Here is a 25815-nt window from a genome sequence, read left to right as displayed (position 1 = left end):
CCCACTCTCACCACTATTATTCAACATAGTTTTGGAAGTTTTAGCCACAGCAGTAAGAGAAGAAAATGAAATAAAAGGAATCCAAACTGGAAAAGAAGAAGTAAAGCTGTCACTATTTGCAGATGACATGATACTATACACAGAGAATCCTAAAGATGCTACCAGAAAACTACTAGAGCTAATCAACGAATTTGGTAAAGTATCAGGATACAAAATTAATGCGCAGCAATCTCTTGCATTCCTATACACCAATGATGAAAAATCTGAAAGAGAAATTAAGGAAACACTCCCATTTACCACTGTGACAAAAAGAATAAAATACCTAGGAATAAACCTACCAAAGGAGAAAAAAGACCTGTATGCACAACACTATAAGACAATGATGAAAGAAATTAAAGATGATACAAACAGATGGAGAGATATATCATGTTCTTGGATTGGAAGAATCAACATTGTGAAAATGACTATACTACCCAAAGCAATCTACAGATTCAATGCAATCCCTATCAAACTACCAATGGCATTTTTCAAAGGACTAGAACAAAAACTTTCACAATTTGTATGGAAACACTAAGGACCCCGAATAGTCAAAGCAATCCTGAGAAAGACAAACAGAGCTGGAGGTATCAGGTTCCCGGACTTCAGACTATACTGCAGTGCTACAGTAATCAAGACAGTATGGTACTGGCACAAAAACAGAAAGATAGAAAAATGGAACAGGATAGAAAGCCCAGAGATAAACCCATGCACTTATGGTCACCTTATTTTTAATAAAGGAGGCAAGAATATACAATGGAGAAAAGACAGCCTCTTCAATAAGTGGTGCTGGGAAGACTGGAGAGCTACATGTAAAAGAATGAAATTAGAACACTCCCTAACACCATACACAAAAATAAATTCAAAATGGATTAAAGACCTAAATGTAAGGCCAGACACTATAAAACCCTTAGAGGAAAACATGGGCAGAACACTCTATGACATAAATCACAGCAATATCCTTTTTGACCCACCTCCTAGATAAATGGAAATAAAAACAAACAAATAGGACCTAATGAAACTTAAAAGCTTTTGCACAGCAAAGGAAACCATAAACAAGATGAAAAGACAACCCTCAGAATGGGAGCAAATATATGCAAATGAAGCAACTGACAAAGGATTAATCTCCAAAACTTACAAGCAGCTCATGCAGCTCAATATCAAAAAAGCAAACAACCCAATCCAAAAATGGGCAGAAGACCTAAACAGACATTTCTCCAAAGAAGATATACAGATAGCAGACAAACACATGAAAGGATGCTCAGCATCACTAATCATTAGAGAAATGCAAATCAAAACTACAATAAGATATCACCTCACACCAGTCAGAATGGCCATCATCAAAAAATCTACAAACAATAAATGCTGGAGAGGGAGTGGAGAAAAGGGAACCCTCTTGAACTGTTGGTGGGAATGTAAATTGATACAGCCACTATGGAGAGCAGTATGGAAGTTCCTTCAAAAACTACAAATAGAACTACCATATGACCCAGCAATCCCCCTACTGTGCATACAGCCTGAGAAAACCATAATTCAAAAAGAGTCATGTACAACAATGTTCATTGCAGCTCTATTTACAATAGCCAGGACATGGAAGCAACCTAAATGTCCATCGACAGATGAATGGATAAAGAAGATGTGGCACATATATACAATGGAATATTACTCAGCCATAAAAAAGAAATTGAGTTATTTGTAGTGAGGTGGATGGACCTAGAGTCTGTCATACAGATCGAAGTAAGTCAGAAAGAGACAAACAAATACTGTATGCTAACACATATATATAACACATATATATGGAATCTAAAAAAAAAAAAAGTTATGAAGAACCTAGGGGCAGGACAGGAATAATGACGCAGATGTAGAGAATGGACTTGAGGACATGGGGAGGGGGAAGGGTAAGCTGGGACGAAGTGAGAGAGTGGCATGGACTAATATATACTCCCACATATAAAACAGATAGCTAGTGGGAAGCAGCCGCATAGCACAGGGAGATTAGCTGGGTGCTATGTGACCACCTAGAGGGGTGGGATAGGGAGGATGGGAGGGAGACGCAAGAGGGAAGAGATACGGGGATATATGTACACATATAGCTGATTCACTTTGTTATAAAGTAGAAACTAACACACCATTGTAAAGCAACTATACTTCAATAAAGATGTTTAAAGAAAAAAAAAGGAAAGGGGTAGAACAATGAACACAACAGTTGTCAACAGTATGAAGAAAAACAACATGCATAGTACAAGCTCAATTTAATTTAAAATAATTGAGATGTATAAATGAAAAGGTAATATGGTTATCTCTGGGTGTTACAATTATGGGCTCTTGGTTGTTTTTTTGGACTTGCATTATTCTTGTAAAAGGGAAACAAAAAAAAGAAAAAAACTAAGTTTAAGAAGGTAAATCACAAACTGGGAAAAATATTTGAAAGCAATAATAGTTTAATAATCTTAATATATAAAAAATTGCCCCCAAAATTAATACCAGAAAGGCAGAGAACACAGAATTAAAAAAAAATATTGGGTTGAAATAACATGTAAGAACAATAAGCATAAAAACTGTTTAACCACATCAGTTATCAAACAAAGAGGAAGTTAAAACTAAGACACAATTTTCTCAAATTGGCGCAGATTAAAAATAACCCATAACAATAAAAGGTAATGGGCAACCAATCAGTTGGGTATTCCCATATGTTACTTTAAATGATACTACAGGCCGAAATTCTTTATCTGAAATTTTTGGAGCTGTGTTTCAGACTTCAGAATTCTTCAGATTTTAAAGAAGAAAATAAGATGTAGTATATATTAAATAGAACCTCCAGTTAGGTGAGAGGCTGTACCCCATAATCAAACACATACATTTTTGCTGTTAAGCATGTAAATATTCACAAGAAATTGAATACCATGAAGGACTGAAAACAGCCTCATTTCTGTCGGTGCCAGTTTTTTACACAAAATAAGTTCAGGTCGGAGTCTGCGGTGAAATGAGTTAAGAAAAAAATGTATGGTTTTCAGAGTTTTTTAGATTTCAGAATTGTTGATAATGAATTCTGAACTGTTCATACAATCTTCCTGAAAATCTCTTTGGCTACCTGATTGTAAATTTAGACTTTAAAAAGATTATACCTTTTGACCTACTTCTGGGAGGAACTAAACAGAAATGCAGACAAAAGAATTATCCTCAAGGATGTTCATGATAATTTCATTTATAACAATAAAAAAGAAATCAGCATGGAAGACTAACATAAAGTAATGGTTATATTGTGGGACAGCCAAATGAAAGAATATTATTGGCCAAAAAAGTCATTCTGAGAAGGATACTTAATAACTCAGGAAAAGGCTCTGTACTTACTGTTGAATGAAAAAAAATCAAGACAAAACTTCATTTTTAGTATGATGTCAATTAAAAAATAAATATATCTGTAATATAAAAGACTTGAAGAAAATATACCAAAAGACTAATAGAGATTAGAACTAAACATTGGGATTATGGGTGATATTTATTGTCTTATCTATATGTTTCAAATTTTTTTGTAATGAGCATGAAATACTTTTTACAATTATTAAGGTAATTTTATACATAGGATTTATCTTATTCATCTTACTATTTATCAGAGGACATAACATAAACACTGGCAGGAGGTACGTGTCCCACAAATATATACACGTGACTCTGAATTGCTCCTCCCCTTTCACCATCGCTTTCTTCGGGGATATGGTGCTGAAGCCCTGAAGGAGATTACCACACTCGCCAGCTCATAAGCGTGGTGGGAGCTGGGGGAACAGCTACTCTCCATGAAATCACAGCCATAACTTACTTGACACCTGCTGAAAAGCTCACCACAGGGAAGAAGAGCCCATCTGTGTTGAAGTTCTCAAACATCCCCTGCACAGGCTGCCCGTTGATGCGGAAAGAGATGCTGGGTGCTCCGAGGTCCAGGCAACAGCTCACCACATCGTCCGACTTCAGGAGGTGCTGGTTGATGGAGGCCACGGCTCTGGGTATGCGGCCTGGTGAGCAAAGAACAGGAAGAAGGTGTGTGGGACTCTGGGGAGATGCTCACAGGTGAGGTGAGCAATGAGAAATGGTTTCCTAAGCTTTGTGAACTGGCAGCCCAAGACGAGATGAGTCCCAGAGGAAAGACTCAAGCTGCCAGGAATGAGAACAAACAAGAATCCAACCCGTTCAACGTGTGCTCAGATTCTGGCCTGGTGTCTGAAGTAACGGGCAAAACGCTTTGCTGGGTGTGGCTCCTAGAGTGTGTTATGTGTGTGTGTTTATTCACAGATACCCCAAGACCTTGCTTTCTTCTATTTCCTCTAAAAGACATGGCCACCTCGGCACTGGATGCAGGAGCCATCCGAGTGAGTAAGAGCAAAACCATCCAGCCACAAAACGGTGCAGCACAGTTTGGTTGCTTGTTTTAAAGAATTTATTACTTCAGTGAGGCAGGGAAACACATTGTCAGTTATACGCTGTATTGGTTGATTTTTGTTGTTGTTGCCTTTCATAAGATGATTTGTCATTTCCTGACCTAACTTAAAGTAGTGAGAGAATCATCTCTTAGGTTTTCTATGTCACACCATCTCATTCTGGAAGTTCTAGAAGTAAATTATCGTAACCGCCTCTCCCACCCCCCTACCAAGTTCTCAGTTCTATTGGAAAGGGAGCAACAAAGGGGCAAAAGTTAGGTATTAAATGGGGTTTCAAGCAAAACATTTATAAAGGTATATCTTGTTTCTTGATCACGGAAGCAATACACATTCATTATAAATGTTAATTGTGTATACAGAAAAGTATAAACAAGGAAAAAAATGTTACAATACATTTTTTTGACTTTTTCACATATATTTAAATATTCACCCAAACTGGGATACGGTAGATTTTGTAACTTGTTTTTTCTACTTATCACATTGCAAATATTTGATTGTATGATGGAATATTCATTAGAAACTAGATTTTTAATAGCTTCATAATACGCCATGAAAAGGCAATTTTTAAAAATCCCCTTATGATGACTATGTGAGTTCATAAATTTTGTACGTATATCTATGCTATGTAATATTCCTAATCTTAGTTTAGAACTCTTTTTCCGTGGTTACTGCTATTCTAGTAATAGATTCCAAACTAAGTGGTGCATTTTAAAATAGTGAAACTACTACATTCTCCTTAATAAAAAAATTTAGGTACCCCCTTGTGGTTGTTTTGGTTGACTGACAAAATCATATTGTATTCCCTCCCACCCTTCCACAAACAGTAATGAGGCTCTACACTGTGCCAGATACTGTACTTGGGGCTGGGGATCAAGGACTGAGGATCCAGTTCCCGCTCCTAAGAAATCCATAGTCTTGTGGAAAATAAACATTCAAATAAAGAACTACAATTCAGTATAACTATTGGAATGAAGGTGTACATGACGAGATGCCTTTAGAGGCAGGACAAGGTGCAAAGTCAGCCTGGGAGTATGGAACAAGTTAAAACTTGAAGAATGAAAGGTTCACCAGATAAATGAGAAAGAAACGAGAATTCCAGACAGCAGGAACAGCTTATGCAAGAGGAGTGTATGAGTGTATGACATTTGCAGAATGGCTAGAGTTTGGTGAGGCTGGAACGTGGGGCTTTATGGGGGCCTGATGAGGGATGATAGGGGAATAAAGGATGTAGAACTTGGACCACCAGCACTACAACAGGGCAACAGCACCTAATACATTCAACGCATATTGGCAAATTAGCCTGGGATGGCCTCAGACTCTGTTTTTACAATTTTATACCTTGTTTCATCACTGAGAATGAAGAACAACTTCCTCATTGTAGGACCTACAGTCAACACTATTTCAAACAAAACAAATCTAAGCAAACTTGATGAGTGTGTAGGTTTGATACCTCTCCAATGTCTCCATTTGACAAGACTGAGTCCTCTCAGCTCCTTTTATGGAGTTTAGCTATCCCAGGGTCCCAGAATCTTTCCTTCCTTATCATATTCAAGCCTGTTATTGGTATTAAAACTCAGCAAACTTTGCCACAATTGTCTCATTCTTAAGAGTTCTTGTTTTCCCAGTAAAAACCAATCTTTCCTGCTTCAACTGTTTCTTTTTCAATTAGTTTAACTTCTGGAAAACATCACTGTAGTCATTTGCACAAATCCTGAGAGATTTCCATGAATTTGGGAAAACCAGGAAATTATCGAAATGCTGGGTTGGACAACTACCTTTAAAAGTATTGAGATCCTTACTGGATAAAAATACAAATGAGAAGGACCTTTAGCTTTCTGAGATCCACATCAACTAGGACAAAACTGACAGGGTTGAATTGTGACTCCAGGGCCCTCTCGTCCCACCCTCTCACAATTCACTGTTGGTTTTTGTGTCAGTCTGAGCCTCAGCCAGTAAAGATGAAGAGCAACCTTCATGGGGGATGCTCTTCATACAGCACTGCTTTGATGCCACCTGGGACTGAGTTCTGAGCTTTACTTAGCCTTCAACACGCCACAGTACCAAGAGCCTTACTGAGGAAGGATGGCTGGGAGTATCTCTCCTGTCCAGTCTGCTCTCTCATTTGAAAACCACCACCAGGACGAGAAGTTATGTCCTTGTGGTGAAGGACACTGTCTTTTAACTCCCGTATTCTAAGAGACTGGTGCCTAGTAGAAGTTGCTGTTGGAACGTTTGCTAAGAGCATCCATAGGCAAATCAAAATCATAGTCTGAGCCTATTTTTTTTTTTTTTTTTTTTTTTTTGCGGGACGCGGGCCTCTCACTGTTGCGGCCTCTCCCGTTGCAGAGCACAGGCTCTGGACGCATAGGCTCAGCGGCCATGGCTCACGGGCCCAGCCGCTCCGCGGCATGTGGGATCTTCCCGGACCCGGGGCACGAACCCGTGTCCCCTGCATCGGCAGGCGGACTCTCAACCACTGCGCCACCAGGGAAGCCCTATTGTGAGTTTTGAATGAACTATTCCATAGAGAGTAACTGGAAGAGACTGACACATTGCAAACCACAATAAATGCTATTACTATTCCTTTTATAACTCTAGACTTGTTAATTACTAGGCTAACAGTAGATAAGCTCACCCGAACATTGTAGGGATATTATGTCCTTTATAATATTAGGTAAAAATAACAATACGGAGAATCATAGCATTGAGGGCTGAGTCTAGGAAAGTGATTTGAAAATTGAGTTACTGAAACCAATAAATCCCTTTATTGAAAGACTGTGCTCAAAAACTGTCACTTTCAAATACATTTACGATGCATTTGACGCTTTTAGCACAACCAATAGAAATGTGATGCTGTAGAAAGGAAAAGTAAATATGTCACAGACAGTTTTTCTAAATCGCCTCAACTGCTTTTCCAGATATTAGGAACTCTGAGTAATCATCGGACCACCTACTGAGACAGTCTGGGAAGTCTTGTGGCCTCTGCTACTAGTTTCTTCTGCTAGTCTGAAGAAACCTCCCCTGACTTAGAGGCTCAGGACCACCTGAAGGTCCCAGGAAGCTTGGAAAGGCTGTTCCAAGCCTAGCATTTTTAAGATAAAGGGAAAAGCCACTTTATCATATGCCGTACATCTTCTAATGAACCCAAGGGTGTAATACTGAGGGATTTTGTCTCTTCTGATGAGTAATGTAGACAATGGGAAACACTGACGCTCAGCATTTCCATTGCCCCACGCACCGCAGAGTTTGGCATTATAACGTAAACACAAATATTCAGGCAATTGGAAAGTGAGAAGATCCAAATACATAAAAATGCTGGTGTTCTACAGCTACTCCTTGACCCCTCTCCACACAGTGCTAGGGTTGGAAAAGTCCAAGTCACAGTAGGGTGTGTTTTGATAGATGAACCGATACCCTGGAGCTCATCTTAGTAGGGAGACACGTAAAGACCCTCTCATCCAAGTTTGATGAGTCAGAAGTTCTAAGAAATCAGGAAATACAATTTTATTCCATTCATTTACTTTCTGTATCACTTATCTCTTGGGAAGGTGAATTCCTTTGCTTATTCCAATTTTGCAAGGGAAAAAGTTGCAAAAAGGGAAGGGTAGGTGTGATTTCCTCCTGTGAAATTGCTCCCTAACCAGTGACGTACTATATAGGCTGCCCTGAGCCAAATTCACCGCCGACTGCAGTTCTGAAAGGCTACGTATGTAAAGGCTACATCAGGAGGGAGAAAATGATGACAAGAAAAGAGCCATTCCTCCGAAAGGAGAATCACAGTGGCTGGGCTGACTCAGGAGTCTGTAGGGAGGGCTGGGCAGGGCTGAGATGGGGGATATTTGTACAGCTGTTGCTTGAAAGTGACTTCATAGGCTTTCGTGGCTAAAAAGACCGATTAAGGCTGCCCTCCCCCTACACGGAGAAAAAGCTCATTCATATTCCCAGGATGTCACTTTAAAACTTCCTTTCCCATTCAGCATGGAACCTGGGTTCTTTTCTCCCTCAGGATGGGGCTAATCTCATGATCTTGAGTGAGAAACTCTGGACTTGGTCCTTATGATGATGGTTGACTTCATAGACACTGAAGGAAGGGAAATCATATTTACTTTGCATCTAGTGTGTGTCAAAAAATCCACATCCCTCATTTCATTTAAATTTCCAAAGAGCCTTGTATCATCTTCATTTTATCTGAGGAAACCAAGTCTCTGAAACCAAGTCTTTTTGCCTGGTTAAAAAAACCAAATAAGTGAAGAGCTGGGATTCAAACCCAGGCATACCTCCAAAGCCATGCTATTCCTTCTTGAATTTCTCTACTGACAAAGTGTTAAGGGCTCTGCCATTCTTTCCAACTGTGGCAACATCCTCTGTGCTTTAATAAGTAGTTAATGACCAGTTCAAGGCAGTGGTTTAATTTGTGCACATAGGTAAGTTTAAAGGTAATGGACCATCCATGTTCCTGCAAATGGCTTTATTTTGTTCTTTTTAATGGCTGAGTAATATTCCATTGTATATATGTACCACATCTTCTTTATCCCTTCCTGTTGATGGACATTTAGGTTGCTTCCATGTCCTGGCTATTGTAACTAGTGCTGCAATGAACACTGGGGCGCATGTATCTGTTCGAATTATGGTTTTCTCCGAGTATATGCCCAGGAGTGGGATTGCTGGGTCATATGGTAGTTCTATTTTTAGTTTTTTAAGGAACCTCCATACTGTTCTCCACAGTGGCTGTATCAATTTACATTCCCACCAACAGTGCAGGTGGGTTCCCTTCTCTCCACACCCTCTCCAGCATTTATTGTTTGTAGATTTTTTCATGATGGCCATTCTGACCCATGTGAGGTGATACCTCATTGTAATTTTGACTTGCATTTCTCTAATAATTAGTGATGTTGAACATTTTTTCATGTGTTTTTGGCCACCTGTCTGCCTTCTTTGGAGAAATGTCTATTTAGATCTTCCACCCGTGTTTTGACTGGGTTGTTTGTTTGTTTTGATATTGAGCTGCATGCGTTTTTTTGCATACTTTGGAGATTAACCCCTTGTCTGTTGCTTTGTTTGCAAATATTTTCCCCCATTTCTAGAGACTGTCATACTGAGTGAAGTAAGTCAGACAGAGATATACAAATATCATATGATAACACTTATATGTGGAATCTACCAAAAAGGGTATAAATGAACTTATTTACAAAACAGAAGTAGAGTCACAGATGTAGAAAACAAATTTATGGTTACCAGGGGATAAGGGGGGGAGGAATAAATTGGGAGATTGGGACTGACATATACACACTACTATACATAAAATAGATAACTAATAAGGACCTTCTGTATAGCACAGGGAACTCTACTCAATACTCTGTAATGGTCTATATGGAAAAAGAATCTTAAAAAAAAAGAAGAGTGGATATATGTATATGTATAATTGATTCACCTTGCTGTACACCTGAAACTAACACAACACTGTAAATCAACTCTACTCCAATAAAAAAAAAAATAAAGGTAATGGACCTGGGCATTTACATCTCAAGGAAAAGAAGAAAAATTGTCAGACCAGTTTCCACTCTCTCTCCCTAGCCACCCTCCATTCCCTCCTGTAGTAAGTTAGAGCGTCACTTCACTTCATTTCTACATCAGACAATTACCCTTTCATCAGATAGTCCAGAATTCACTGCTGTCCTGGTAGAAGCCATTAACAGAAACCTTATTTCTTCTGCTGGAGCACACGATGACATATCCATCTGTAGTGCCTTCTGCTAGATATATGTTCCCTGTGTGCTGCTTGGAGAATTCAGAATGATGCCCAAACCCAAGGAAGCTTTGTGTTTTAGTGAGCATGAAAGGTGCCAATTTTGTAGATGCTGGTTTCTCTACATCTCACCAGATGCTGAAGGCTGAGGGGTGAAGTCCCCCAAATGCACCTATACGGAGTTATATTACTATGTGAATAATGTTCAGAGAGCCACAGTCAGGTTTTGAAAAACTGAATCCCAAGCCCCCTTCCCCTGTATTTCCAATCAGATGAGCCCTTGCTAGTAATGACCGTGTGGGCTCAGCACATCTGGCTTCCTGGTCTTGAGTGGACAAGAGGAAAGAAGGGAACACTGTCTACTCCTGGGCACCGTCCACTCCTGGAACAATACACAACTGGATGGATGTCCACGTCCTGAAATGCACTGACAGCAGCCCTTTCTGGATGCATAACGAGTGGGTCGTCTGTCTCCTGACCCACTGATGTATCTATTCTGCAGACTTTACAAAGGGATATGCCATGGAGGGGCACAGAGGGCTGCGAAATCTAGAAAAGATGGAGTAAATGTTTTCCTTTGAGAATGGTTAGTTTCTCTTTGAAACTAGGGGCCATTTTGCTTCATCCAAGGGTCTTGGTGAATTCGTATTTCCTTAACCAATCCAGAGTTCTCATTTGGTGCAGCCTGGGATCCAGAGAATACGCTTGGCTCATGGTGAGGACAGGGCAGGAGCTGAGTGGCAACCAGCAGGCAGGAGGTAATGATTTTCTCACCTCAATCCCACTCATTCCCCCACAGATTCAATTTTATCAAACTCAGGAGCTGTAGATGTGTGTGAGCATAAGGACTCCTCCTTTTCAAATCACTTCCCCGGAGACAACTTCCTGAGAGCCTTATGCCGTCTGATGATAATCTAAGCTAAAGGCTACTATGACCATATCACCACGGAAACAGTGGCTCTACGATGGGGCTCTGAGAACCAAGAGGAGAAGATCCATCCCCACCCCCCATGAAAATGGAACCAGGGAAGGTTAAGCTGGGAGGATATGAGAACAAGACTGCCACTTCACTCTAACCCATCATCCTGCCCTTTCGTACCCACTTTTGTCTGTACCACACTGTCCCCTGGGACACACAAAAACAGACACAGACGATTTCTTCCCATAAATGATCCCAGATAAAGAAGTACCTAAATAAATACATTTACACCATTCCTAAAAGTTAAAAAATGTTTACACTGAATATAAAACAGCACAAAATTACAAAAAAAAAAAACCCCATACTGATCAATTGAAAGTAAAGACCAACTATAAGAAACGTGTGACCAGGCCCTGAGCTACTGGTTTTAGCTGGAAGCTAAGGGAAGAAGGAAAACATGATGGATAATGTAGTTCTCAGATACAAAAGAAAATACATAGTTTTGTCCTGTGGAGACAAACTTTTCCCTGGTACTGGATTTAAGGAGAAATGTGTGTCCTGGTTCCTTATGTAAGAGGCATGCATCACAACGCTTACCTAAGGAATTTCTATAAGGGACACAGTGTCTCCAGTTGCAGTTTTACAAAAGATACAGATAAGACACACTGTGGACAACAGATGGGAGGAGTAGAGCTTCTGCTTTGGGTGAAAGCCTGAGGGTTAGTTTTACATTTTCACCCAGGCAGAAGCCAACCCATTCGTCCACAGGCACAGGCCATGGACACGCTTTGGGGAAAGCATCAATGTCTATATAAAAAAAGGAAGCTTTGCATTCCTTTAAGAGATTAGCATCTACTGTGTGTCAGGCACAGACCCAGACACCTTACAAAGTGTATCACGAAGCAGTATGTTGCATCGACAGAATGACGGACTTGTAGTCAGATGTGGATCCGTCCCAGTGTGATTGGGAGTAAGTTAATTAAACACCTCTGTACTCAGTTTCCATGTCTGTAACATGAGATCAATATTATCCACCTTAGGGAGTCACTGTAAGAATGAAATGAGAGAAAAAATGTACAAAAGATATGTAGCCTACTGCCCAGTAAGTAAATGCTCAGTCTTTTTCTCCTTCCCTGTTTACCCATATAATCTTGACAAGTCTATGCAATTAGGATTGTACAGAAGCAGACACTGAGCTTGAGAAGAGTTAAGTAATCTGTACTAGACCATGCAGCTGAAGTGCCAGACTCATGGTTTAAATGCAGGACAGTCTCATTTCAGATGTGATGCCCTTCCTGCTTAACCATCTAATCAGTTGAGACTTGAGTCTGTATCATTTCAACAAGAAGTGACCATCTCAGTTTGAACAATTTGAGCATCAATCATCCTCAGGAAGAGATAAGGGGCCAAAGCTTCAGCAAGGTGCTCACCTGACCAAAGGTGAAGTCCGTCAAAGCCGTAGGAGTACAGGTCATCGCCAACACCGTTGCCCCCCCATCCTTCTCCGCCTCCGGGGTATGGGGCATAGCCTGAGGAAGAGGCCCAGCCCACCCGCAGGTGTGTGGGCTCTGCTGTGAGGAAGGGGTCCACCTGGTCGATGATTAGCTCGAAGTACCACTTCTTGTACTGTGCTGAACCCTCAGCGACTCCCAGGAAGATGTTTGGCCGAATACTGAAATTAAACATGGGACAGGTGGCATCTACAGACTCTTAAGAAGTAAAAAAGCAAATTGAACGAGACCACAGGAGGCATCGGCCCAATTAAAGCAAGGGCAAGAGCAATTTTGTGATTTTTATCTTGTTCTAAAGTACAAAAAGCTTCGAGCCTCCAACACTGGATCAAGTTCTTAGTGGGAGGTGTCAGGACAACATTAATTCCCTTATAAAATATAAAGGATATCTCTTCAAATAGTCTATTCAAGGCAACCAACATTTACTGAGTGCCATCCACAGGTAAAGATGATGAAAACGTCATACAGAATCGTATGATTACAAACCCTTGTTTCTTCTCTAAGTGAAAGAACTGACTTACTCAAGTTCCATCTTCTGGTAAATTGGTTTAAGGACCCCCAAACCATTTTCATAGCATCAGCTTTTCCCCCTAGGCCTTATTAATAACAATGGCCTCTTGAAAGCATTAAGAAGTCACTATTAGAAATAATCCAGACAGAGAAAGAGAAATACTGCATGGTATCAATTACCTGTGGAATCCATAAAAAAAAAAGAAAAAGTCCAACTCCTAGAAAGAGCAGAAAAGTGGTTTCCAGAGAGCAAGGGTAGGGTTGGGGGGATAGGGAGAGATTGGTAAAAGGGCACAAACGTTCATTTATAAGATGAATAAAGTCTAAGGATTTAACACGGTGACTATAGTTGATAACACTCTATTGTATAGTTGAAATTCACTAAGAGAGTAGAACTCACACGTTCTCATTAAAAAAAAAAAAGGTAAATGTGTGAGGTGCTGGATGTGTTAATTAACTCGATGGGGAGAATCCTTTCACAATGTATATGTGTACCAAACCATCACATCGTATATTTTAAATATCTTACACTTCTGTTTGTCAATTATACCTCAATAAAGCTAAAAAAAAATTCAAGCTTGATGACAAAAAAGGTGGAGGGGGTGTGTGGAGACATCACTATTAGGCAACTTTGTTAAGGGATAAAGGTTTTAATGTATCCAGCAAAAATGGTTAGAAAGCTTGGCACAAACTACTTGGAGTTGTCCTGGTTGGAATCCTACTCTTAGAGGTCCACTGGCCTGGGCTGGGGCTATGTCAGTTTTGGGTTCACAAGGGAAAAACGAGACTGGTACACAGCAGAAAGTCTGTGTGATGCTTGCAGACCAGAGCCTGCTCTACACTTCTGAGGGGAGGTTCTTTTCTCACATTGCAGGGTAGAGAGCGGGCCTAGGTGGAAAGTTGCTGAAGTTGGTCCCTAGTCCAGGCCCAGTGAGTTCATGACTCCCATGTGGCCACATGTATGGACCAGTAGGCCAGGGTTCTGCATGGGCCCATGAACTTCACCCTGGCCTTCACAGATGGCCCTGGGGTAAACGGCCATGTGCCAGAGGACACAAGAAATCATGGTCTCAACATGGGACATCCACTCTTTTAAAAGATTTTTAGAAAAAAGTGTTGGTACAGCAAAATAAAAATAAATACGTCAGGAAGAAGGTATAAGAGATGCATTAATGTTTAATATAAAACATGGTAGACCCCTCTCTCAAGGCCATATTCTTTAGCCCTCAGATGATATATTTACTCTACCTTTGGCTGTTTTACAGGAGAAGTTTGAGAAACTCAGCTGAAGGGATTGGAGTACAAGGCCCTAAAAAAGTACACATTTGCCTGGTCTCGTCTTACGCGGCTGCATCAGCACAGAAATGATGGGCAGGTGGCTTTGGAGTTGAGATCAGCCCTCTTCCTTTCCTTTCTGGGGACAAGATGGGCATTTGGAATGACGATGGTGGCCTTACCTTGTCACATCGTTAATGAGCCGCGTCTGCAGGAGCAGGTTTCTCTGGGGCAGCAAGTTGTCACAGATCAGATTCTGGTTGGCTCTCACTGCGACCCCATTGCAGAGACAGAGGGAACACAGCACGTCCAGAACCTGCAGCAGGACACACGCCGCCAGACCTTAGGACCCCTAGGAGGGCACAGCAGGCAGGACCTGATGGCCAGCACATGAAGGAAGCAGGTCTCGTGAAGGTGGGGGCCAGGTGACAGGTGCGAGGACCTGTTTAGAGTCAAGAAAGCTGCACCTGTCTCACCAGGCATGAGCGAGTGATGCCCGGGAGCCTGCTGCCCCTCGGGAAAATGAGGCTGGGCTTCTTTCTAACTGCTCTGTCCTAGTCTTGTGCCCCATCCCTCCAAACTAGGCATGGCACCTGTGGTCACTGTTCTGTTAAAGTGGGTAAGAGTCTGAGCTCTGAAGACAGCCTGTCTAGGTTAATATCCCAGCCAGGGCCAGGACTAGGGAGAGGTGAGTCATCTAGGGCACAAAACCCAGGCACAACCTCCTCTCAGGGTAGGTGCTAGAAGGCCCTCCGTGGGCCTCAAGCTGACACTTGTGCTCCTGCCTGGCCCTGGGGACCCTCTGCAGATCCGGAGGCATTCATACAATGCTTCCTGAAACACACCGCGATTCCCATTTGGCTACGGTCCCTTGCTCAGAGCAGGCTTGGGACTCACGTGGGTGGGGCAGAGAGGAGAGCAGGGCAGATCCCGAGTCTTGGGTCTCTTGCTGTGATATTATCAAAGCTCACTAAGATACCCTTATATTCCCAGAAATCCCGATTCAAAAACATTTCACCTACCGTTTCTCCCCCTTAGAGTGAGAGCAAACCACAAGAGCAAGCAAACCAGGCGGCCCCTGAATCTACCAGACCCGTCGTGCGCTGTCCCTAATCCACATCGTTCTCCAGCCACCTGGGAAGTGGGAACAGCCTCCGGCCGCTTCCGCCACGTGCTGGCCTGTCTGCCCCGCCTCCTTGTGCTGCGTCCTCATTCATACAGATTTTGTGTTCCTATGGTGGCAGAGCAAGCTGCTGGGCCAGGCACTCTCCTCCCTCTCCCCGCTACGGGGAGGACTGTGCAAACAGCAGGGGCTAAATAACGGCCAGGACTGTGGCAGGCTGGGCTGACAGGGAGGGGGCAGCCGCAGTTCAGTCTCACAAGGTGACCACCGAAGACTCAATGCTTGGTGGGGTTGGATGGCTTTAGGTTGTTGATGGCATTTGTATCCATAATTCTCACACACTAATTTTCTACCTGACTCCCTGCATGTCAATTTCATTCCAGATAAATACAAAGTACAATTACGGGACAAGCAGAAAAGAACCCCAAAGGCGGTTTTACGGAGGATTCTCACCATTACTACTCCGCGAAACATATTGACTGTGGCACTGGAAATCCAGAGGATAATTTCCCACTCTAAGAAAAGAGCCATAGATGGCCAGGAAATTAAATACTTATCATCCAGCCTATCACACATTTTCATCTGTTTTGCCTTGGAGTGACAGCTGTAGGAGCCTTGCTGTCACAGCCGGAAGAAGCAGAGCTTAATCCACATACAATAGGAACAGTGAGAAGAAAAAAGCCTTGGTGAAAAGCACACAGACTAAGGGAGTAGTATGTCGCCTACAAATAAATGATACCATAAAGAATGTGCTGACATCGTTCAGGCTTTGTTTTAGAAGGCATTTCTTTGGGTAAAATGGGAAATAGGGGCAAACTCCCTTTTCTGAAAAAGTTTAAATGGGTTCTTTTAAAAGTGAAGGGTGCCGGCAATTCCACTCCTGGGCACATACCTGCAGAAAACCATAATTCAAAAAGATACATGCACCCCAATGTTCACTGCAGTGTTGTTTACAATAGCCAGGACATGGAAGCAACCTAAATGTCCATCGACAGAGGAATGGATAAGAAGATGTGATACATATATACAATGGACTATTAGCCATAAAAAAGAATGAAATAATGTCATTTGCAGCAACATGGATGGACATAGAGATGACATACTAAGTGAAGTAAGTCAGACAGAGAAAGACAAATATCATATGATATCACTCATATGTGAAAACTAAATTTTAAAAAATGATATAAATGAACTTATTTATAAAACAGAAACAGACTCACAGATTTCAAACACAAATTTATGGTTACCAAAGGGGAAACGTGGAGAAGGGGATAAATTAGGAGCTTGGGATTAACACCCACACAGTACTATATAAAAAATAGATAACCAACAAGGACCTACTGCATAGCACAGGGAACTCCACCCAATATTCTGTAATAACCTATATGGGAAAAGAATCTGAAAAAGAATGAATATGCGTATACATGTAACTGAATCACTTTCTGTATACCTGAAACTAACACAACATTGTTAATCAACTATACTCCAATAAAATTTTTAAAAAAGTGAAGGGAGTATAGATGGGCCAGTCCACGTGGGGGACATGCACACAGTGCTAGGGGTCATCTGTACTTTCTGACAGAGAGGGAGCATCCCAGTGACCTCTGGGATGAGTGGCTGGCTGTGGCAGGTACTGCCCAGCGGTCACCAGACTCTGCCTTCTTGTCCTGAGCAGAGAGGCTACATTTCCCAGCCTCCCTTGCAGTTCTGTGGGGTCACGTGACTGAGTTCTGCCCAGTGGAAAGTGGTGGATGTGATGTACACTGCTTTCATGCCTAGCCCCTACCCTCCCTCTCTCTTTCCAGCTGGATGTGGAGTTCCAAGGAAGGATTACAAATCCCAAGGGTCTCCTTATTGGGATCCAGCAGCGCTGGCATCACCTAGGATGCCAGAAGTACAGATGCTCAGACCTACCCCCGGACTTACCAGATCAGACCCTTCATTTTACCACGATTCCCAAGAGATTCATAAGCACATGACAGTCTGTGAAGTCCTGTCCTGGGGGACAGTGGGGCCGCTACACAGAAGGAGCCTGTGTTTCTGAACGGCCACACAGCACGGAGCCCTCCCACTGGCTGGCCTCAATGACTTCACTGTGAGAATTTGGGGTTGTCTGTCTTAGGCATTAGGCTTCTCTAATCTGTACACTGGCCCAACTTGAGAATTTCCCTGGCCCACTTTGTGGATTCATTTGCTACTTAGTTGTAATCATTTTCTTCAAAGACACCACATTTCATCTAAGATCCTCTCTTGTGCTTTTAATCTCCATTAGTCACTACCCCAGACACAGGCTCCTGGGGGAATTCTGCTTTAAAGGTAAGAAATAGGTATTGTACATCCATGGACATATCATTTGGCTGTTGCAGTTTTGTCCTCAGACTTATCTATAAAAACAATTTTTAAAAATGCAAAATGGGGCTTCCCTGGTGGCGCAGTGGTTGAGAATCCGCCTGCCGATGCAGGGGACACGGGTTCGTGCCCCGGTCTGGGAAGATCCCACATGCCGCAGAGCGGCTGGGCCCGTGAGCCATGGCTGCTGAGCCTGCGCGTCCAGAGCCTGTGCTCTGCAACGGGAGAGGCCACAACAGTGAGAGGCCCGCGTACAGCAAAAAAAAAAAAAAAAAAAAAAAAAAAAAAAAAAAAAAAAAAAAAAAAAAAGCAAAATGTACTTAATTCTGTGAATTTTTGGTCAAGTTGTATATTTGAGAAATGAGTGCTTTGCTGCCCCTGAGGAACAGATTCTGTTCTCACTGTGGATGTGCGAACTGGGTGGTTGGGAACGCGTCTACGTTGGCTGCCTGGGAACTCAGAGGTGATTTTGTGGAGCTACTGTAGCAGGTCTGTGGGAGTTAATGGTTTGCTTCCCTGTGCTCTCTTCTGCACCGCCCCCTCCTGCCCCAAATCCCCACCCCAGGTTAACTTTTCAGTTCTGATTTATACTTTCTCAGGACCAATGATATTACTACTTTACCATGTATGTTTCTCACACGTGGCTCCAAATCCTTGTGAAACAAAGAAGACAATAAAACATATTAATCTGTGATAACACTGAGCAGGTTTGGAGTAAGGTAGGTTGTGGAGGGACAAGGGAAAAGGGCATATTTTGCTTTTATTATTACATGCTTACTCCACAGAAAAATTAGAGGGTAACTGTCATAATTTTCAGTAATTGTTCTTTTTACCCAATAACATTGGTGCTACCAACATAGTCAGTGTGTTTCTTACTACTAAGAGCCATCTGTTGGATGAGATGAGACTTGTACGTATATGTGAGCTACCATCCAATCATTCAAGATGAGACAGGAGTAGATTCTGGCTCTACGCATCCATTCCTCTAATTCAGTCATTACACCTTCAACAAACATGGATTAAATGCCTGTCGTGTATAACGTATGAGCTGGGCACTATGGGGTTTACAAGGTCCCTGCTGTAAAGGAACTTAGTCTCTGAGAGAAGTATACATGTAATATAAGGAAAGGCAGAGTGGAGACACCATGTAACAGTGTGCACAGTTGTACAAGGATCGAGGAGAGGAGATCATGTCCAACTGGGATTCAGAAAAAGCTTCATGGAGGGGTGGCATCTGAACTAAGTTTTGAAGACAGATACAGTTTTGACGGTTTCTGGAAAAGCTGAAAGAAGCCATTGCAAAGCTGGTTATTTACTAAGTGTGTTCTGACCGTAAAGCAGCCCTGGGAGCAACAAAACGAGGGCAGCTTTCCTGTCTAAGGGCTCCTCTTGACATGTGCCCATAGCTCATGGCTCAGGCCACAGGTTACCCGGGTGCTTATCAATTACCCTCATTACACTTTGCAGACAGGAAGGAACACGTTGGAACGTAGCGAAGCTGGGCTGAAGCAGGGGCCTCATGCCTGCTTTTGATTTACCACATTTGGGAAAGCAATTACGGCCCCCATATATCTCTTTTTGTTCTTTGCCAGGCAATTTCACAGATGCTAAGGACCACAGCTTTTTTTGTTGTTGTTTCCTAAGGATGATACCTATCATCCAAGCAGTGCTATGGAGGCTTGTTCTCCTGGACCGCCTGAGACATGTCTCCGATGTGCAGTGCCCCCATCTGATGGTGAGCAGAGAGGGCCAGTGACCAAGCTGGGTTCTCTCCACTCCACGTGAGCCCAGCGGCCATCCCTCACATCCAATTATGCCATCTGCTCTTGAAATGCACCCCCTCAGCCTTGGAGTACCTGCCTGCTCGCTAACAAGTCATCACAGCAACACCCATATATGGGGCAGATGTCGAAGGGTCAGGTTAAGACATATTTTAATAGACTTTCCCAAGATCATTGTGGCTTAGAGATATAATGCCATAAAAATGGAGATGTTAGAACTTTAAGAGACCTCAGAAAAACTTGATGTAGCATTCCACCTTCATAAGTGAGCTGGCGATGGCTCCATTTTACAGCTGAAATGACTGGGGCTCAAGGTCACACGCCTGTTTTGTATCAGAGGGAGAGCCCCACAGCTTGCCCCCTCCGGCTTGTTCATGCAGATCCACTTACTTCACCTGGTTTGACTCATGGCAAGTCTGATTTCATTTGAGAACATGCCATGTTGCCAAGACTTTCTACATCATTCTAAATCTGATTTCTGTACAGCTTCTTCACAAAGCTTGGTATTAGCTGTTTCACTACTAAAGCTCTTAGACCCGAGGGTGCGCGCGAATCCTGCAGCTGGCCTCGTATGGGTTTGAGCACCCCACACACAGCCAGCTGTGGGTTAAGGGGTAATGATGAGCCAGGCTTGGGAAGCTGGTGGAAACTGAGGGGACCACCCAAGATCCAGCGTGACTGGCTCGGGGTGTGCTCCTAGGGAGGGAGGGTCTTTCAGGACCTCAGTTTCCAAAGGTAGTATTATTATTATTATTTTAAATCAAAGCCAAGAAAGAGAGTAGTCAACATCCTCTCAGTAACACTGAACACTTATTAAGCGGCAGAAAGGGAAAAGCCAGGTAAAGTTAATCACCGTTTGGGGTTCTTTCTATACCCACCTTGTGATTTCGCCCGTGCTTATCCAACAGGGAGATGATTGACTTGATGTGGCCTTCTGCTATCAGGTTTAAGGCTTCTGGGCTTTCAATCAGGATGCAGTGCAAAACTTCCAAGATACCTACGCGAATACCACAAAAACCATTTGGACATTAAATAACCTGCAGAACTGATTATAATTAGACACCTGAGGGTGAAAGAACCATCCTGAGTGAACAGAGTATCATCATTTCTTTGAATCTATTAAATACTTCCAGCCAGAAGAAAAATGCAGCCACCTCGGATGGCTCACTTCAGGAGCCTCTGAGGCCAACCAGTCTGTAATTCAGAAGTGAGTTTGTTCATCACTAACCCCATCTCCCTCTTCCTGGACAAAGCCAGGATCCTTCTGTGTAGAGAAGCAGCTTTAAAAGAGAATTCTTAATTTGATCAAACCAAACAGTACTTAATTTAAAAACAGATGGAAAATGGGATACTTAGTTTACTATAAATGCTAAAGGTCATTCAAGTAATTTAGAAAATAGTCTGAGTGTTCCTTGAATAAGAATTTTTCTAGGAATCATCCCAGAATTTTATTTTAGAGGCACTGCTATGTCAGTAAACTATAAGCTCACAAATAAAGGCTATTTGGCTTTGTGCCCTTTCCTGGGCACACTGGATGGTTTTCTGTATTAAGTGAAGGTTGAAGAAAAACTAACAGGTGCCCTTGCAGCCTAGCACCTACAGGGTTAACACCGGGGTGGAAATGCATGGGAAGTAGTTGGCCAATATCTTTATTGGTTCTATTGAGAAGATACCTCTTGATTCTGTTTCTTTCAAGGTTTTCATCAATTACCCTAAAATGTAGTCTGGCCCATGGGTGGAGGCACTGAAGAAAACAGAGGCTTTGGAAGAAGACATATGTAGGTGGATGGTCCTGGAGGAGCCTTGCCTTGGCCTGTCCAAGCTCCTGCCATCTCTAGACGATGAAAAGAGCATAAAAAACCTTTTAGCTTCCCAGATGGGGGCCCACACCTTTCACGTTCTCTCATCTCTGAGGAAGCAAACTGCAGAGCCTCAGGGCATGGTCACTTACCAACGATGACCGCTCTTCTTGGCTCAAATTCTCTGGGAGTCACCACGAAGGGCTCTAGATAGGATGTTAAGGGTGATTCAGGGGGTATGAGGATTATCATTTCCTCTAAGTTCTTGGTCATCCTTCAGACCTGCTTCTAACCAAAGAGCTGAGAGCACTACGTCCAGACAGGGTTTAGAAACCCAGAGAATAACAGTCCAAGTAGCAGTTAGAAGGGGACCAGCACCCTGGGGTGGGGAGAGGGCGAGTCAAGAACCCAGAGGGTGGAGATGAAGGCAAAAAGTGAAAAATGAAGCAGAAAAGGAAAGATATTTGAAGCATGGGTTAAAGTTGTTCAATAAAGTTATAAGAGTGCCAGGAAAATTTAGGACTTTATATTTCTTTTCGTCGAAGTAATTATTGAGGATTGCTTGCAATCCAGTGGAAAAAAGAATTGTTCAGAGATTCAACTTTGTTTTCTTTTTTTTAAACAGAAATTAAAAAAACCCCACCTTCTCCAGTTCTGTTTCCTATCACATCTTACCTGAGGAAGATTCTAGTCTGTCCAATTTGCTGATTAGCCAATCAAGGTTATTGGAGAATTGAGCGCAATTGTTTCTGTTTCCACGAATGAGAGCAGCTGTGAACAAGAACACATTTGATCATGCAGGTTAAATGGCACAGTGATGGGCCTGAGAACTTGGGGTGCTGTTCAATACTCCACCTGCTTTAACACTCTTCCCCTCCCAAGCCCTTTGATACAATCCTGTTTCTACATTTTGGAGAGTAAAAAATCTACCATTCACTCAAATATTTTCAGAGATTCTACTGTGTACCAGGCATCTGTCTACTTGCTGGGAATAAAGCAGTGGGTTCTATTGCAACAACAGATTCCCTGCCTTCGTGAAACAGGAGAGAGAGAGAGACAATGTACACACAAATTAATAAAATTACTTCAGATAGTGACAAGCAAGAAAATAATATCTGCTTGGTTACTGGCTTAAGAATTCAATTTCCTCTAATGTTTTCTTAAATCTAGCTAGAGACCTGCTGTTCTTCGGTGCTAAAGGAAGGCATTCAAATGAACACAACTGAAAAGGCTGGTTAAACTAATAGGCAAGTCATAACAAAACATGAAAACTCTAAAATATCTAAAACACATCAGTACATGACAGTGGTTCCCAAAGTGTATCCCTGGAGAGGAATGTCAGTATCACTGAGAACTTGTTAAAAACACAATTTCTCTGGCCTTATCCCAGATCTACTGAACCAGAAGCTCTGGGGATGGGGCCCAACATCTGTGTTTTAACCAGCCCTCCAGCTGATTCCGGTGCTTTGCTCGTTATCTGAGGCCCACTGGTAGGTGATACTGTAAAGGGAGAGAGAGAATATGCTGTCATTAGGTTTCCACCTATCTAGACCAAGTAAACTTCTCTCCATAGGCCTGTAGTGTAGATGCAACTCTGGAATAAGTCCATGTAAGTTGACTGGCCCCCAAGTAGCCTGTTCTTCACGCTGTTGGCTTTCAAAGACTGCGGGTTTGACAGATGTTTGTAAGGTACTTGGATAAGGAAGTGTCTTCCTCAGGACCTCTGCTTTGTACCTGCACGGTCACCGGAGGGCAGAATTCAGTCTGAGCTCCTACCCCACTTTTCGGGTTGGCCCTAGCAAGGGATTAACCTCGAGGCTCTGGGGTCAGGCTGTCTGGGCTCAAAACAGTTCCATCACTTACGACATATGTGACCTTAGCTAAGTTATGAGCATTTCTTAGCATCTGTTTCTGCATCAATAAATTGGTACCTACACCTCACAGTGTTGCTCTGTGGATCAAAAAGAGATATTGTACTGCCTGGCATACAGAACTCAACAAATGTTAGCTATTATTGTGATAATTACTACTGAGTTCGAGCCACATCACTACAAAATGTTAGAGTTGGAAGAGACTTTATGAGGTCACTAAATAAAAGTGGCAATCTAATTATCTGCCTGACCCTTGACACAGAGAATGAGTCCAACCTGACTTCTCTGGCCTCCCCTCTGGCCTGCTCAGCTTTCCATGGACTTCCTCTCAATGGGGCATTTACATCACAGCGAAGTACGAAAATACTGCCATGTTACCATGGCTGAGCCATTACCGGTGGCCACCTTCTTGCAGAGGCTGATGCTGTCTTCCTCCTGCAGCCTGGCAGCCCGGGCCCATGTGATGGCATCAGTTACAGCAGGCACCGGGAGGTCACCATACACTCATAGTTGTGAAAAGAAAGGCTGGATGCTGGAACATCCCTACTCTTTGCCTTTTTCTCTCCACCAAAATGAAATAAGGAACAGGCCAAAGCAGCAGGAATCATGACGGCTCAACAGGCGGACAGTGAAAGGGCACACAGTTGAGGGTAAACATCCTCAAACTGCAGGTGTCAAAGGTCTAGAACCGGAGGGTACCTGAAACGTGTTTTTGTCTTGCTTCATTTTAAAGATGAAGAATTGAGGTTCAGGGAGTGTGACTGTCAAGGGTTTCACAGGTAGTTTTGGCAAAACTGATCACTATTTGCTTCTACTTGCTGACATCTTGCTGTCGGTTTGGAAAGTACGATACGCTACCAGTTAACAGAATGAATGGCTGGCTTAGAATCAAATGATTTAACACAAGCTTCCAAAGAATGAGGCTGGATGACAGCCTTAGCTTGTCCCATGGAAATACCTACAGACCACCCTTGGCCACCTTCCCAGGGAGAGGGCTCTGGGTATGTACTTACCCAGCAATTTGTAGAGGAGGTTCAGAATTTCTTTCCAGGCCATCCCACTCTCCTCCCTGGCAATCCCTGTGAAGTGTGCTATGCTATTGTAGATATTTAAGCGATCAATGCAGTTTAACACAAGGGCCAACATTCCCTGTGAAGGTGAGTTGGGCAAAAAGAAAAAATACTTAAGATCATGGGATCCCTTTTGTTCTTTCCTCTCCAATATCATTCACCTTTTAAAGCTGATAACGCTAATATGCACCACTTCATGGTGCCAGTTTGGATGTTGTTTTTTCCTCCCCAAAACAAAACATGCATTTTTATGCCTCAGGGACCTAAATAGCATCCATTTGGGGAGTATCAGCAGTCTCCTCTGACGGGTTTGCTCCCCACGTGTTTAACTCAATCCGAGGACATACTGAGGAAGGGGGAGCATGAATGAGTCTCACAGAAGCCTGCCCTGTGTCAGGTGTGAAATGATTCTGACTCACCCAGAAACAGCCCTGGATATAGGACCCATTTTTCTCTTAGATGCACAAGACATCTCCCCATCCCCTTGAAAAGAGGTGGAATTTACAGACAATAAGACTAAAAGAGGATTTTAAACTACTTTTCAGCTAATTTACAATACTATACCGCCCAGTAAAAATATCGGTGCCCAGCTGTTCTTAAAGAGCAGGAGGGAGGTGTTAAGTGTACTTTCAGCAGACCTATAAGGCACACAGAATGTTCCCCCAGCCAAAGTCTGCTCACATCAGAAAGCTGGGTAGGGACGGGGTCTACTTCCCATGCCATCAACTTTGGAATCGCCCAAGGGACGAGCCCTGTGCCCAGGAATGGGGGGCTGCAGGAATATGACCACGGCCTTCCAATTAGTGCCAAATCATCACGTCCAAGTTCAGAAAAGGCATGTGACTTGTCTAAGGACACACACAGCCAGGGATGGAGCCAGAACTAGGGCCAGGGTCCCTAGAGCCCCAAGTTAGTATTTCTCCTATATCCGGGCCCCATCCCAAGTGACTTAGATGCTCAAGTTCGACTTGAGACACAGCAGCATCCGTATCTCTCAAACCAGCTCCTCAGGCATTTCTGATGTGGTGGAACCTCGGCATCTGTATTTTTCCAACAAGTTTCCAGGGTAATTCTGACACCTTCCAAAATGTGGTGATCACAGCCAATGCCATACGCTCATAGCTGAGATTTATGGAAGATGAATTTTGGATACATAGGTGACACTGAGGCTTTAAATTAATCTGGTTTGAACGTGCCAACATACAAGCGTGACAATGTTCACTGCTAATGTGATCAGGGGTGCCTACAGGGAAGGGCGGCTTCCAGGGAATCCTTTTCTTTCCAGCTTCCTCTCTCTCTTGTTCTCTGTCTCTTTCTTAAACACGTGCATACATGGAGACAAAGCTAAATTGTAGTCATTGGGGGTACTTTAGCTCTGGACACAAAAAGAAT

At 42.8% G+C, this 25815-nt stretch overlaps 1 protein-coding gene across 1 annotated transcript in view; it reads right to left on the bottom strand.

The window, feature by feature from the left end:
* The window catches only part of RYR3 (ryanodine receptor 3), a 399907-nt gene that overhangs the window by 237881 nt on the left and 136211 nt on the right, over positions 1-25815 (bottom strand). Inside the window, exons 23-28 of the mRNA XM_032621721.1 lie at positions 24367-24502; positions 22158-22253; positions 20562-20680; positions 14613-14746; positions 12565-12806; positions 3854-4046 (exon numbers count right to left, since the gene is read on the bottom strand). Of these exons, the coding sequence (XP_032477612.1) occupies positions 3854-4046; positions 12565-12806; positions 14613-14746; positions 20562-20680; positions 22158-22253; positions 24367-24502 (920 nt within the window). The remainder of the gene's footprint in view (positions 1-3853; positions 4047-12564; positions 12807-14612; positions 14747-20561; positions 20681-22157; positions 22254-24366; positions 24503-25815) is intronic.

This window comes from Phocoena sinus, chromosome 2, assembly GCF_008692025.1.
Source record: "Phocoena sinus isolate mPhoSin1 chromosome 2, mPhoSin1.pri, whole genome shotgun sequence".
NCBI classification, from domain to species: Eukaryota; Metazoa; Chordata; class Mammalia; order Artiodactyla; family Phocoenidae; genus Phocoena; species Phocoena sinus.
This window is presented reverse-complemented; position numbering and strand designations above follow the sequence as displayed.